Here is a 16,317-nt window from a genome sequence, read left to right as displayed (position 1 = left end):
GGCGACCCGTTCAGGATTGTGCTCAACAGCCAAGAAGACTGTTTAGGCAGTACCAATGCTCTGCACAGAGTATGGTCACAATGGATGTATGGAAGCCTTCAATCCCTTTCTTGTTCAAGTCCTCAACCCCCACCCCCCCCCACTCCTATTCCCAACTTGTCCGCAGCTTCCCCTTTTTCACGTCCTTAACCCATCCCAACTCCGTGTCCGCATTATAGTCACCAACTCTCAAGACTGCTGAGGTTTCTCGGTAAAGTAAGTCGATGGAAAGGTAATTATACATTCACAGAATTGACCGAATAGTTTGTGGTTATATTATTTTTTATTTCCGGTCTGTGTGCAAACAAACTACTGGAGCCTATACACCACCAGTGTGTGCAACAAAAATGTACGGAATTCGAAATACCATGAATGTTTATTTTCAGACCTCCGCATGCACTGTGGAGACCCAAGAGCTTTTAAACGAGGTATAATTCAGCATGATACGTGCTGTGGTAACGACGTATACCCTGTTCAGACACAGCAGTGCAACTTGCATTTGTAGATAGATCGATATATAGATTGGGAATTATACCTGGCTGGATGGCTCAAAACAGAAGATGCAATCTCTGTGTTATCCTGCCACCCCAGTACCAAAATGATTAACAACTCTGATATCTATGTCCCACCAGGTGCTGGGAGATGCAGTTGGTTGGGGTTTCGTTGTGCGTGGAGCGAAGCCTTGCCATATTCAGGCTGTGGATCCTGGAGGCCCAGCAGCTTCTGCTGGCATGAAGGTGGGCACTTAACCATTGATTTGTCAATCTGAGAATCTCTGTTGTCCAGCAGTAGAAATACAGAAGAAAATGCCATTGATGGTTGTTGATACCGCGAGACATCCAACTCGCATGTCCCTTGCATATTCTCTTACATTTGTTCCAATTTGCCATGCAACCATTGAGTAGTTAGCTTTAGTATTGGCCCTTGATGGTGTTGGCAAACATTAGGTGTCGCTTTTTTTTGTTTGTTTGTTTATTTATATATTTTTATCTACAGAGTCTAGGCCCGTGGAGGACATAGAACACTGAACGGATCACAATGCAATGGAGCAAAGGGAACAGTAGAGAGAAAGAGAGAGATGGTCTATGACGACCTGATCACTTGTCGAATGGGGGGGGGGGACACCAACAGCAGGATTGAAGGATATAATACAGGGATAATTTGAAAAATAGGTGTGGGGATGTATGAGGGATGGGGTGGACAAAGTGGATGCAGAAGAAAACTGGAAATTTGGAAGGAGGTGGGCTTGGCATTGGGGTGTGTTTTATGGGAGTAGAAAAGACGATTGTTTTGGATGGGGGATGATCTGAGATGGTGGTGAACAGCTGTCTTGAAGAATGAGATTGAAGAGAATATGGAAGTTTGTTCCAGAGGAAGGTGAGTAGGTGAGCAATGATCCTGGATTTTGAGAGTTTCACCAGGATGGGGTTAATGGTGGACTGCCTGTACCTTGCATAAACTTGGGGGAGGGAGTGGAGGAGTGGACAAAGCACAAAAAGAACGGTGTGTGCAAAGACCAGAAAGGAGGTGGTAGATGACAAAGAGACCATCAACCTGTCTGTGATGGGAGAATAATAGGCCCATATGCTCAGCTCCAGAGTGGGAGATTCCAATAACCTTGGTTTCCACGGCATCAAGCTGAGCCAACCCAGAGGGGAGACCAGGATTCCATCAAGCTGCAGATTAAGGCTTTGCACATGGTTAGGAGTTCAGGTGTGCAAGGAAGGATTTTGTTTAAAGCGCCGAGCGCGGGGCGAATCGAGTGGGAGAGAAGAGTTTCTGTTTCGGGTTCGAGAAAGAGAAGAGTTTCTGTTTCGGGCTCGAGTTGGAGAGAGTTTCTGTTTCGGGCTCGGGCGAGTTGTGGCGGCGGCGAAGAGTGGCAGCAGCAGTCAAGACGGGTCTGGAGGAGAGTCGGTCTGTCGGGGAGCTGCAGAGAGGAGAAGCCGGGAACGCGGTCAAGGGCGCAGTGGAGTCGCTCATCGCGGGACCCAAGCAAGCCAGCTATCCTCTTTCCCCAGAGCATCAACAACCCCCCCCCTGTTCCCCTCCCCGCGCTGAGATAGTGCGAAAAGGGGGGCCCCGTTCCCACCCCATTCCAGGCAGTGCCAGCGAGGCCCGCGGAGGAGCGCGGAGTCGGGGCGCTGCCGCCATTTTCCGGCTCATCACAAGACGGGTAGGCTCTACGCGGTCTCGCGCCCACAGATCACGTCTGCCCCCTTGTATTCGAGGGTGGCCCTTTTCTTTTGATTTGGAGTATATGTGTTGTCGGCGCCGTCTGTAAAGTAAAACTGTGTAAGTGTTGCCGTGTGCTCGTGTAGTCGGTAGTAGATCTGCATTGTGTTTCTTTTGTTACATTTGCTTTTGGTGCATAATTGTTGTGTTCCTTTTACATTTGCTTTTGGTACATAATTGTTGTAATTGTATATGTGTGCTTTCCGTTTGCCGCGGAATTAATGTGCCTTATGTTGAACTGTTTTTCCCGTTTCGCTTCGTCTTTTCTTTAATTGAATCTCAATCTTACTTCACGTAAAGGGTTGGTCGTGGGCTAAATACGCCCAATAATTAATCGGAACCGTCGAGGTTGACGATAACACCGCTCGGTTATCCTGATAGTACAGAACGGGTCGCTTAAAGTGGCCCGTGTCCGAAGTCGACCTGCGGCGAGGTGCGATCGCCCGGTCTACCCTCCGTGTGGGGACTTAGGTAGGTCGAATTTGGCGAGCAACCCTATCCCACGCGGGGGGCCGATTGGCACGATCGTAGTGAGGCCGAAAGGCCCACCCGTGACTAGTTCCCGGCGTTAGTCCGAGAGGGTCACGACGGAATTGTCCATCCGGTGGGTGACGTGCCGCGATTCGAGTTATGTGGCCGCTCGCACGCCGGCGGGCGCGAATTCGCAACACTGGTGTCAGGTCGTGGGACACAAACTCGTCCCCCTCCTCGTGGCACTGGTGTCGGAGAGCGGGAAAACGGGCTCTACTGTCTCCAGCTAAATTCACGGGAATCGGTCCAGGGGTGAGAGGAGCGACCCCCGATTCCCTCCAAATTACGAGCGATTTAAATTACCCCTTTACGAGAAATAAGATGGCGTCTCAAGGCGAGCGGGAGCCGGGGGTATTAGAAATGGATTTAGAATGTGTAGAATCCATGGTCCAGGATGAAAACCCCGAGCAGGAAATGTTGGTTGTGCAGGAACACGAACTCCCCCAACTGAACCCAGAGCCCGAAATAGGTGCGGCGGCTGCCGCGGTGTATGACACCTCCCCTCCCCCTCTCCGCCAAAACCCCCCGATCCTTGCTGAAACGGCTCAGCTGAGTGCATCCGACATGGCCCAGCGATTCGCCATGTTGACAGAAATACAAACAGCTGCACGACAGTTGAAAAACGGAATGAGAGGCATGAACGAAAAAATGGATACGAATGCCCAACAGATGGAAAACAAAATGGATGGAGACACGAACAGAATGAAAGAGATGCAGGGTGATATGCGGCAAATGGGCCAATGTCTGCAGGCGGGCATAATGACGACGCCACGTGTGGGAACGAACGAGCTGGGAGGGAGTGCAACGGCTGTCAGGCCCGTGGTCGGGGCGGGTGAGAAAATAATTCCGGAGACGTGTGAGACGAGACACGAGGTAAAGAAGGTATTAGAAAAATTAAAAGAAAGCCAGGAGGAGACAAAGGAGGGATTGAAGGTCGTAACGGTGGAGTGTGAGAAAAGACTTCAAGACATGACGAAGAGAGTTGATAAGCTGCGACTGGAGGTAAAAACGGAGACAGAGGAACTGGGAAGACGGGTAGAAAACCACAAGGGCAAGACGGAAGAACAGTTCGGAGCCAAAGCAAGGTCGGAGGGTGCGGAGATGAGAAAAGAATTAGAAAAGGAAGCTTCTGAGTTACAGAAACACCAAAACAAAGAGGGGGAATTACCAAAAGAACTGATAGTGTTAAAAGAGGAAAGGAAGAGAACGGAAAATTAAACATTAAGGAACCACACTGAGCAGATTGAACAATTAGAAGCCAAATCAAAGTCGGAGTGTGTGGAGATGAGAAAGGAATTGGAAAAGAAAGTTTCTGAGTTACAGAAACTCCAAAACAAAGAGAGGGAATTACAAAACGAACTGAGAGTGTTAAAAGAGGAAAGGAAGAGAACGGAAAATGAAACTTTAAGAAACCACACTGTACAGATCGAACAGCTGGAAGCGAAGGCCAGACTAAAGAATGAGGAACAAGAAAGAGTAATGAAGGAAGAACGAATGAGACAGGAGAAAGAAATCCGTCAATTAAAGGAAACGATGACATTGCAGAACGAGGAACAAGAGAGACAGTGGAATAAAAAACTGAACGAGTATGAATTTGAAACTGAACGACAAAAGGAAAAAAATAGGTTGGAATACGAGGAGAAGTTGAAGGAGCAAGGAATGAAGCAGGAAGGAGAAATCAGGAGATTGAAGGACACAATGAGATCGGAGAGGGAAGAACGAGAGGAACAATGGAATAGAAAACAAAAAGAACATGAATCTGAGGTTGACCAATTGAAAGAAAAGCTGAGGCTGGAGTACGAGGAGATAGACAAAGAACAGCGAATGAAACACAAAATGGAGATGAACCAAATGAAGAAAACCGTGAAACTGGATAAGGAAAGACAGGAGAGGAAACAAGGAAGAGTAATGAGACAGCAGCGAATGAAACACAAAATGGAGATGAACCAAATGAAGAAAACCATGAAACTGGATAAGGAAAGACAGGAGAGGAAACAAGGAAGAGTAATGAGACAGCAGCGAATGAAACACAAAAAGGAGATGAACCAAATGAAGCAAACCATGAAACTGGATAAGGAAGGACAGGAGAGGAAACAAGGAAGAGTAATGAGACAGCAGCAAATGAAACACAAAATGGAGATGAACCAAATGAAGAAAACCATGAAACTGGATAAGGAAAGACAGGAGAGACAACAAGGAAGAGTAATGAGACAGCAGCGAATGAAACACAAAATGGAGATGAACCAAATGAAGAAAACCGTGAAACTGGATAAGGAAGGACAGGAGAGGAAACAAGGAAGAGTAATGAGACAGCAGCAAATGAAACACAAAAAGGAGATTAACCAAATGAAGCAAACCATGAAACTGGAGAAGGAAGGACAGGAGAGGAAACGAGGAAGAGTAGTGAGAGAACAGCGAATGAAACACAGGAAGGAAATGAGCCAATTGAAAGAAACAATGAGATTGGAAAACAAAGAGCAGGAGGAACAGTGGGAGAGAAAACAACAACTATATGAGTGTGAAATTGAACAACTAAAACGGAGAGCAAGATTGGATTCAACGGAGATTGGGGAGCTCCGGAGGGAGAACGAACAGCTAATGGGGCTCAGAGAGAAAGAACGACTCAGATGGGAAGGAAAAAGGAACCAGGAAGAGACAGAAATAAGGAACAAGGAGAGAAAATGTATAGAGACACGGGAAACAGAAAAAATAGAGGAGAGACTGCATGATAATGACAAGGATAGAGACGTACACACACACACGGAGGTAGGGGAGGACCATGAGGGGGAGCTGGCGGACTGGGTGGAGACCCAGTGCGAGCAGTTGGATGGCCTCCTCCAGGAACGAGGGGAGGGAGTATGCCCCCTTGAGGCGAGTCACGACCAGGTGGGTTCGATCGTGCTTTGCGAGGTCGAGGGGAGGAGTGCTGTGGACAGGTGCACGGAGAGCTTTGGGGTTAAGAGGCCCCGGAGACCCTTGTGGGGACACGAATCCCCAGTGTGGTTGTCCCGGTGTGTGTGGTGCAAGGTATGAGTGCGCCCCCGTGTGTGGAAGCGACCCCGTGTGTGAGTGGTGTGGTGGCAAGTGTGCTGAAGGGCGTGCTCCCCAGCACGCCGTGTGTGGATGAGACACCGCGGGCGAGTGCCCCCGCGTGTGTGAGTGGAAGACCGCGAGTGAGTGGAGCCACGTGTGCGAGGGAGGTGGCATGCGTGAGTGAACGGCCGAGTGCAAGAGAGACAGCATGTGCAAGGTCGCTGTGTGTAAGGGAGATGTCGGTTGGCATTCGGGTGCACGCAGCCGCGTCTCCCGGGGTGAATGTAATGGAGTGGAGTGTGAGCGTTGTGACACGCAGGAGTGCATGTGTTGAATGGAGACGACGACGGCGACAGGAACGAAAGCCGGGTCGCGGCTGTAGCTGTTTCGGGGACCGTGCCGGGTTCACCCAGCAGCGAGCGCGAGGTCCGTGCTGTGCAACGCACGAGGCCTCCACGTGCTCGCTTGCGGGAGTGAAGTCCCGGTCCGGAAACGCACTCGGTGGATTTGCCAATCCCGCGGACGGACAAAGTTCGGCAGGATTTCAGATTTGGACCGGACGGGTTCTCCACGCGGGCGGGTGTGTTAAGCTCCAACGGGCAGAGCACATGTGTTCGAGTGGGGAAGCCCTCGAGACGTGAGGCTTGTGTTTTTTTTTTTATGCGCCGGGTGACGCCATGGCTGCACGTGGGGTTGGAATCCGGCAGGAGGGGAATCCCTGCCGGATCGTACCGTCCAAGAGGGACGAGGACGAGAACAGCCGCCATGACGTCACGCCACAGGTGCACGGCTGTGAATTGCCGCGCTGGTGCGCAGGTTGTGAGTTTCCGCGCTGGTGCTGCGCGATTTAAAAAAAAAAATAATAAAAAAAAAAAAAGCAGGCCTCACTTTCGGGTGAACAGGATTCCCTGGGCAAGGGGTGGAAGACCCCCTGAGCCTGGGCACAGGATAGAAACCAGTTAGGGGGAAGGGTTAGCTTAGTTAGACCGGCTCCATGGGGCAGGGGTAAGTCCTCATGGGGCCCGTGGAATGGATTAGGTAGAGGGATTGTAGCCAGATTTAGGTGGGGAAATGATTTTTAGAGATTTGGAGACAGTGACAGACTTGTGATTGTGTAGAGGGGACGTAGCTTAGCTACGTAGTGTTAAAAGGAACGTGCTGTAGTTTAAGGGACGACGTGGGAGCACGAGTTAGTTAGGGGATGTAGTTAGCAGGATGGCAGAGTTCAGCGGTGTGTGTTGAAGAGTTGGTGAGTGAAGTGGAAGCATGTGCTTGGTGAGTGAGTGAGGCCAGCGGGTCTGTGTGAGTGGAGCGAATGGGAATGCATGGTGAGATGAGTGATTGGGGGGAGGAGTGACTCCCGCCCAAGGGACCCCCGGGGTCAGTGTAGAGTGAGTTAGCTGGGTTAGTCAAATTGAAAAATGGAGGTCGTTTTGTTGTTGGTGGGAAAGTAGGCTCGAAACCCGTTTGGAGGGGTGCAGGAGCCCTGTTGACGAGCTGGGAGCGTGGCTGCGAAAGGTGAGTATCGCTGAGTGGGTACCCCGGGCACCAGGCTAGTCGGCCGTAGTAGGCCAAGGGCCCATGGGGGGCCGGGATAGCTTAGTGGGCACGGGTGCGCCCGCTTGGTGCGGGGGCCCGGGGCGCCGTTAGCTGCGTGGGCAGTGTGGGCACGGGTGACCCTCGGAAACGTGCCCGGGAAGCCAGCCTGCCACGTGTGCGGTTCAGGGGAGGTGCCATGGGGGGCACTCCCTGGTGTTTAGGGAGCTGGTAGGCTCGGAGGCAGTGTAGTGCCCGGGGGTGCCATAGCGGGAGATTCGGAAGAGGGTCGTGCCTGCCAAGGGGAGCCACGTGTCCCAGCCATGCGACCGTGTGAGGGCACGGAAAGAAAATTGGGGGGCGAGGCCCGAAATTTGAGAGGACACCAACACAGGCGACGGGAATCTGGGTTGTAGAACCAATAGTTTAAGCGAGAGGCGCTTGTTGAAAGCCCCGGGGTAGTTTAAAGGTTAATGATTAGGGTAGAATAGGAAGTGTACCCCTCCGCACCATCCATCCCCTCGCTCTCGTTGTGGGCCGCTGGACCCACTTTGTGTTATAGATCGCTGAAGTCTGGGGAGGCCATTCTGAGGCTTCGTTGGGCCTCGACACAAGATGCTAGCTCTCCCTTATTCCCCTCCGGGAAGGGAACGTAGGGGTTGGGAGTAGGCCAGTAGACGATAGGTTAGCCAAACAAGGACAATAAAGGGGGTTTGGGGACGATTTATGGAGGAAAAAAAAAGTTGGGGCTAAATTGGGGTTTGACAAATTAAGGGAGTGGGTATAGACAGTGACAGACAAAGGCGATAGGTTGGCAGGGAGACCGTAGGGTAGGTCCGAGCCCGCCTTCCGAGTGGCCAGCACCACCGCACTCCCTCCACCAACCTCCACTGCAAGGCAAAGGCCGGCCCACTTCATCGGCAGCTGTTGTTTTGCTGCAAGGCCTGTGCCGGCTGGATCGTCAGCAGCTGTTTACTTCAAGGCCTGTGCCGGCCAGTTCATCTGCCGGCTGTGTTTTCCTGCAGCGGCCTTGTTCTGCAGGCTGTGTTTTCCTGCAGCGGCCTTGTTCTGCAGGCTGTGTTTGCCTGCTCACCTTTGCCATGCCATGCCCACTGCCTCTGTTCACCAGCCCCCATTCAAGTTTGCTTTGCCCCCCCTGTTCATTTCCATGTGCGCCAGGATCAAGGCAACAGTTTGCAAGCTGCAAGAACTGCCCTGTTGGCAGCTACAATACGGGCCTGCAGTGGCGGCCCATGCACCGTGTTTGCGTCCATCCATTCATCCATTCATCCATCCATCCATCCATCCTCTGTGCTCATTGCGTGTGCCACTTGAGCTGGCACGGAGACTGCGTTTGTGCAGCCCATGCACCGTTGTGGTTCACTGCGTTCAGTTCAAAAGGGAAGGCCTTGGACTGCTTGTGAGCAGCCGGCCACGTTCCCTGTCACCTGCATTGTTTGAGCCAGAGACTGCATGCGAGCAGCCTGGCTCCCTGCTAACTGCTTTCTTTTTCCAGAGTCCATTGATCCTGGGCCATGGTTTAGTGCAAAATTTGTAAGTTAAGGTAAGATGTACTGTAAATATGAGTGCGCCCCCGGCATGTATGTCTTAGCGCCGGCAATTTTATTTAAGTCGTCCATGTGAGTGGGTTTGTTTAGGTAGTTACTCAGCCCTCAGGTTATTTATTTTGGGGACACGAATACCATGAATGTCGCACTCAGGGATCCGTAGGTAAAACGTACTAGGGGAGAACTACACATGATGGCACACGAAAATTTGACGACTCGGGACGAGTCTGTAAAAAGGGGAGGGGTAGTGTTGTGGTTGAGGAAATTCGCAAACCACCATTCAGGTCCCGTAGGTGAGATATCTCTGTAAGTATATGTGTAGTTAGCCCCAAACCCGTTGTTTAGAGGGAATAAATGTCATTCATTCGGGCTGCGACCCTTTAAGATAGCCGTTTTTCTGTTCTATCTTTATTTTGAACCAACCACGTCTCAACCGCCATCACACAACAACCACCAACCGCAACGCCGCTTCACAACAACAACAACGCCAACAGCCACGACCTTTACCGTCACAACTCGCTCTCGCAATCATCGCATCACCGCCATTCCAAGCGTCACCGTGGACAGGGACCACCACAATAAACCCTCCACCACCTTCACCTCTCCTCCTTCTGCCGCCATTCCCGCACCGCTTGTGGGCACCGATCCTGGACTCGTACAGGGCGCGCGCCGAGCAGCGGGTGCAAAAAGCGGCCTTTCTGGGGAAGTCTGATCAGGAATGATTCACGCCCACTTCTGTTCCGTCCTATCAGCGAGCGTGGGGCGATTTGGCCCCGCCTCCAGGCGTGTCGGAGTAGAATCGATATATCCAGATTTGAGGATCAGGAATGATTCACGCCCACTTTTCCTCCGTCCAATGGGCGAGCGTGGCTCCGCCCCCGAGCCGATCCTGATCCGAAAATCTGCATATGGTTTCTCCTGCTGACTATAAAGCGCCGAGCGCGGGGCGAATCGAGTGGGAGAGAAGAGTTTCTGTTTCGGGCTCGAGAGAGAGAAGAGTTTCTGTTTCGGGCTCGAGTTGGAGAAGAGTTTCTGTTTCGGGCTCGAGTTGGAGAGAGTTTCTGTTTCGGGCTCGGGCGAGTTGTGGCGGCGGCGAAGAGTGGCAGCAGCAGTCAAGACGGGTCTGGAGGAGAGTCGGTCTGTCGGGGTTCGGAGTCTGTCGGGGAGCTGCAGAGAGGAGAAGCCGGGAACGCGGTCGAGGGCGCAGTGGAGTCGCTCGTCGCGGGACCCAAGCAAGCCAGCTATCCTCTTTCCCCAGAGCATCAACAACCCCCCCCGTACCCCACCCCCCCCCCCCCGCGCTGAGATAGTGCGAAAAGGGGGGCCCCGTTCCCACCCCATTCCAGGCAGTGCCAGCGAGGCCCGCGGAGGAGCGCGGAGTCCGGTCGCCGCCGCCATTTTGCGGCTCATCACAAGACGGGTAGGCTCTACGCGGTCTCGCGCCCACAGACCACGTCTGCCCCCTTGTATTCGAGGGTGGCCCTTTTCTTTTGATTTGGAGTATATGTGTTGTCGGCGCCGTCTGTAAAGTAAAACTGTGTAAGTGTTGCCGTGTGCTCACGTAGTCGGTAGTAGATCTGCATTGTGTTTCTTTTGTTACATTTGCTTTTGGTGCATAATTGTTGTGTTTCTTTTACATTTGCTTTTGGTGCATAATTGTTGTCATTGTATATGTGTGCTTTCCGTTTGCCGTGGAATAAATGTGCCTTATGTTGAACTGTTTTTCCCGTTTCGCTTCGTCTTTTCTTTAAATGAATCTCCATCTTACTTCACGTAAAGGGTTGGTCGTGGGCTAAATACGCCCAATAATTAATCGGAACCGTCGAGGTTGACGATAACACTGCTCGGTTATCCCGCTAGTACGGAACGGGTCGCTTAAAGTGGCCCGTGTCCGAAGTCGACCTGCGGCGAGGTGCGATCGCCCGGTCTACCCTTCGTGTGGGTACTTAGGTAGGTCGAATTTGGCGAGCAACCCTATCCCACGCGGGAGGCCGATTGGCACGATCCTGGTGAGGCCGAAAGGCCCACCCGTGACTAGTTCCCGGCGTTAGTCCGAGAGGGTCACGACGGAATTGTCCGTCCGGTGGGCGACGTGCCGCGATTCGAGTTATGTGGCCGCTCGCACGCCGGCGGGCGCGAATTCGCAACAATATATTGTTACGGATTCGCGCCCGCCGGCGTGCTGACGGCCACGTAACTCGAATCGCGGCACGTCGCCCACCGGACAGACAATCCAGTCGTGACCCTCTCGGACTAACGCCGGGAACCAGTCACGGGTGGACCTTTCGGTCTCACCGCGATCGAGCCAATCAGCCCCTGCGTGGGATAGGGTTGCTCGCCAAATTCGACCTACCTAAGTACCCACACGGAGGGTAGACCGGGCGATCGCACCTCGCCGCAGGTCGACTTCGGACACGGGCCACTTAAGCGACCCGTTCCGTACTATCGGGATAACCGAGCGGTGTTATTCGTCGACCTCGACGGTTCGATTAATTATCGGGCGTATTCAGCCCACTACCAACCCTTTACGTGAAGCAAGATGAGGATTCAATGAAAGAAATGACGAAGCGAAGCGGGAAACAGTTCAACACAAAGCACATTTATTCGCGATGAACGGAAAGCGCACATATACAATTCCACCAAAAGCACATAGAAAAGAAAAAGAAACACAATGCAATTTTACACAAAAAGCAAATGCGACAATGCAGATCTAATACCGATTACGCGAGCACACGGCAACACTTATACAATTTTACTTCACAGACGGCGCCGACAACACATATCCAAAACCAAGAAAAAGAACAGAGAACCCTCAAGGATGAGGCGGGCCTGAGGCCGAGACCGGGTCGGGCCTACCCGTCTGGTGATGAGACGCGGAGCGGCGATGGTGCCTCAACTCCGCGGGCCTCACGGGCAGTGTCTGGTAGGGGGTGGGAAAGGGGCCCCCTTGGTCGCACTATCTCAGCGCGGGGGGGAAACAGGAGGGGGGTTGCTGATGCTCGGGGTATAGAGGATTCCTACTCTGCCTCGAGTCCCGCGACGAGCGTCTCCACCTCGGCCAGGTCGCGCCGTCGGCCTCCCTGGTGTGCAGCTCCCTGCACGACGCGAGCACCCCCTCGTCTGCGTTCGCCGCCTCTCCACAGCTCCATCCCCTCCGCACCGACTTCAACGCACACGACGACGACCAACTCCTTCTTGCTTCTTCTTCCCAACTCCACCGCCCGCGAAGTCTTAACTCTTATCCACTTGACTGACGAACGCGGTCGCCCATATCAGCCCCGTGGCTTCGCTCTCCCATCCCCGACCCCCTGCCTTCGACCCTTCACCTCGCTCCCCATTGGCCCGAGAAAAAGTGGGCGCGAATGCTTCCCGATCCATAAATTTGCATATATCGATCGCCCTCCAACGCCCCGGAGGCGGGGCCAAATCGCCCCCCCGCTCACCGACTGGACGGAACAAAAGTGGGCGTGCGTCGTCCTCGATCCGTTTTTGAAGTGGAAAATCCGTGGTTTTGTACACGCTGTTCGGCGCGCGCCCCGCACGAGTCCAACACCGGTACCCACAAGCGGCGCAAGAACGGTGGCGATGCGACGGTTGCGAGGTGTGACGTGAAGCGGCGCCGCGGTGGGTGGTTGATGTTGTGGTTGTAACAATGGCGGTTGGTCCAAAATAAAGATAGTAAAAGAAAAACGGCTATCCTGAAGAGTCGCAGCACGCATAAATGACATATATTCCCACTAGACAACGGGTTTGGGCCTAACTACACATATACTTACCGAGATACCTCACCTAAGGGACCTGAATGGTGGTTTGCGAATTTGGTAACCACAACAATATATATATATATATTTATATATAGATATATATATATATATATATATATATATATATATATATATATATATATATATATATATATATATATATATATATATATATATATATATATAATGTCTGGATAGAAAGACATATTCCAAATATTGACCAGATTGTAAAAAAATTTTTCCAAGGTCTGAAGACAGGGTACTTCCTGTCTGAAGGATGGCGGATGTCATGGCAGAGGGTTGAGTCATCAGGAAATACATGTAGGATATTTTATTGAGTCAGAGGGATCGCTCAGGAAGATTAGCAATAGAACTGGGCCGAGAAAACTGCCTTTAATCTCCTCTTCCTTGTTCAAGGCTGGAGTCCCCAAAGGATTCCATTGAGAGCCAAATGGCTATGAGAGCAACTTTTTATGTAATGCAGTGATGGCTAATTTCCAAGCAGATGGAAGATGACCTAGGGCATATAATAGAGTGAATTTAGCAGAAAGAGGATGCGCAAGAACAGCGCAGAGCAGGTTTTTGGGGCAGATTAGCTGATGCCATCCAGTCCAGTTGCAGAATCAGTCAAAGGTTGTCAAAAACTTCTCCAGCTTCTCTGGTGTAAAACACATTGTCCAGGAGCAGCTGAGTGCGACTGGGTATGGTGGGTACAGAGTGAGGTGTTGGGGACACAATATTTGGAAACAAACACAGAATTGAGACATTCGGCCTTCTCATGAGTGGAGTCTGCTGTGATGCCATTTGAAGTGAGGAAAGGGATTGAGTGGGAGCATATTCCAGAGATGGACTTAACAATGCTCGATCAGGTATTAGAAGAGGGAGACAAGCTTGAAAGTTCAATCTTGAGGTTGGACAGATGTTTTTTTCTGGCTTTCCTGAAAGTGGACACACATTTGTTGCGGGCCTTTTGGAATGATCTGAGATTGCCTTTGATCGGGTTTACTTTCCAGGAGGAGAAGGCAACTTGTTTCAGAGCAACTGCCTCGCCACAAGATTCAGTGTATCATGGTAGGGAAGGATAACTGAAGATGAGATGGTATGGATCTGGGCATAAGAGAGAGCAGGTTTTTTTTTTTGAAAAATTGCCAGGCTGAATTAATATTAGAGGCAAGTAGGTGCAGTGCCTTCAGAAACTATTCACCCCTTGACCTTTTCACTTTTTGTTGTTACAACCTGAATTTAAATTGGATTAAATTTAAAAAAAAATTGCCACCGATCTATATAAAATATTCCATAATGACAAAGTGGAGTTTTTTAAATTATTATCATTATTATTTTTTTCGAAATTTTTACAAATTAATGATAAATGAAAAGCTGAAATTTCTTGTGTCAATAACTATTCAATCCCATTGCTGTAACTCCAAATTGAGCACGGGTGCATCCAATTTCCTTAGATCATCCTTGAGATGTCTACAACCTGATTGGAGTCCACCTGCGGCCAATTCAATTGACTGGACATGATTTAGAAAGAAACACACCTTTCTGAATAAGGTCCCACAATTGACAGTGAATGTCAGAGCAGAACCTCGACCATGACATCCAAGGAACTGTCTGTAGAACTCTGAGATAGAATTGTGAGGAGGCAAAGAACTGGGGAAGGGTATCAGACAATTTCTAGATTGAAAGTTACTCAGAGCACAGTGAGCTCCATCATTAGAAAATGGAAAGAATATGGAACGACACAGACTCTTCCTTGAGCTGGCCGTCCGACCAAACTGAGCACCTGGGTAAGAAGGAACTTTGTCAGGGAGGTGAGCAAGAACCTGCTGGAGGACAAGACTATGCAGCACTTCACAAATCCAGGCTTAATGGGAGAGTTTCCAGACGAAAGCCACTCTTGAGAAAAAGGCACATGACAGCATGCCTGAAGTTTGCAAAAAGACGTGAAAGACTCTGAGAGCATGAGGCAAAATATTCTGTGGACTGATGAGGCTGAAAATTGAACTTTATGGCCTGAATGCAAAGTGATACATCTGGTGGAAAACAAACACAGCTCATCACCCATATAACACCATTCCTACCATGAAGCATGGTGGTGGCAACATCATGCTACGGCGATGCTTTTGAGCGGCAGGGACTGGGAGATTTGTAATGATGGAGGGAGCAATGAGTAGAGCCAAATACTGGCAAATCCTTGAGGAGAACCTAGTGGTGTGTGCAAAAGACCTAAGACTGTGGTGAAGATTTACGTTCCAACAGGACAGTGACCCCAAGCATACAGCTAAAGCAACACTGGAATGGCTTCAGAACAAGAACGTGAAAGTCCTTGAGTGGTTCAGCCAAAGCCCAGACTTGAATCCCATTGAGAAACTGCATAAAGACTTTAAGAATGCTGTTCACCGATGCTCCCCATCCAACTTGACAGAGCTTGAGCAAATCTGCGAGGAAGAATGCGAGAAAATCCCCAAATCCAGATGTGAAAAAGCTGATAGACGTACTCAAGAATTCTCGAATCTGTAATTGCTGCCAAAGGCACTTCAACAAAGCAATGACTCAGGCGGCTGAATACTTTTGTAAATTTGATATTTCTGCATTTCATTTTCAATAGTTTATTTATATATATATATATATATATATATATATATATATATATATATATATATATATATATATATATATATATATATATATATATATATATATATATATATATATAAAACAGGTTTTCACTTTGTCATTAATTGGGTATTTTGTGTGGATCAGAAACAAAAAATTAAATTTAATCCATTTTAAGTTCAGGCTGTAACACAACAAATGTGACAAAAGTCAAGGGGGGTGAATAATTTCTGAAGAGACTGTGTCGGAGACCAGTCCTGAAGTGAGATAGCTGCCTGCCAATCTGCCTGAGTGAACTGCTAGACTCACCAGTGCTGAAACTTGCCAGAGAGATGTTGACTCTCACAAGAATATGAGCAAAGGAAGTTTGTCATCACCAAGTCCAGAAGGGAGGATTTGCCATTGGGGAAATGTGGGTTTGACAGTTCACAGCTTGAGTCAGTCCAATGCAGTCACAGAAGTCGTTTGCTCAAGTGCAAATGGTTGGCGAGAGAGGTAACAACAGCCAGCCAATTAGCATGGTGACACTTGAAATCGAAGGAAGAGGAAGAGAGCATTGAGATGAGAGAAGAGGAAGAGGAAGAGGCATTTGAGGAAGAGAGAGTTGAGATGAGCGTTTAAAAGTTGGTCCATGTTGTCTGAGAGAGATGGAGATGCACTCATCACTGTTTGAGGATGGTAGAATACAGACAAACGAGGTGGAGACTGAGAGGGAGTCACAGCCAAAGGTACTCCAGAGGTTGGGGAGGTGTAACATCAATACAATGGCAGTGAGGAATTGGTTTCTTGATGTAAAGTGCAACTACACCGCAAGGGCAGGATTCAAATCCATCAAAACGGAAGAGACAATAACCGGGGAGAGACTCTAAGGAGTCAAGGATGTACTGTGGGAGGAAGGATTATTTTAAACAGATAATGTCTGGTTTATTGGCAAAGGCCTGGATTGAGAGATCTGTCATATTATGGCGGAGACCTCAGATGTATGAAGTCCACAA

At 49.9% G+C, this 16,317-nt stretch overlaps 1 protein-coding gene across 8 annotated transcripts in view; it reads left to right on the top strand.

Moving 5' to 3' along the window:
* Positions 1-16,317, top strand: part of DEPTOR (DEP domain containing MTOR interacting protein) — a 114,799-nt gene that overhangs the window by 88,473 nt on the left and 10,009 nt on the right. For all 8 annotated transcript variants that reach the window (XM_085893926.1, XM_085893944.1, XM_085893966.1 and 5 more), the window contains one exon: positions 672-776. In XM_085893926.1, the coding sequence (XP_085750052.1) occupies positions 672-776 (105 nt within the window). The remainder of the gene's footprint in view (positions 1-671; positions 777-16,317) is intronic.

This window comes from Eptatretus burgeri, chromosome 1, assembly GCF_056783735.1.
Source record: "Eptatretus burgeri isolate ZD-2024b chromosome 1, Ebu_testis_v1, whole genome shotgun sequence".
Taxonomy (NCBI): Eukaryota; Metazoa; Chordata; class Myxini; order Myxiniformes; family Myxinidae; genus Eptatretus; species Eptatretus burgeri.
This window is presented reverse-complemented; position numbering and strand designations above follow the sequence as displayed.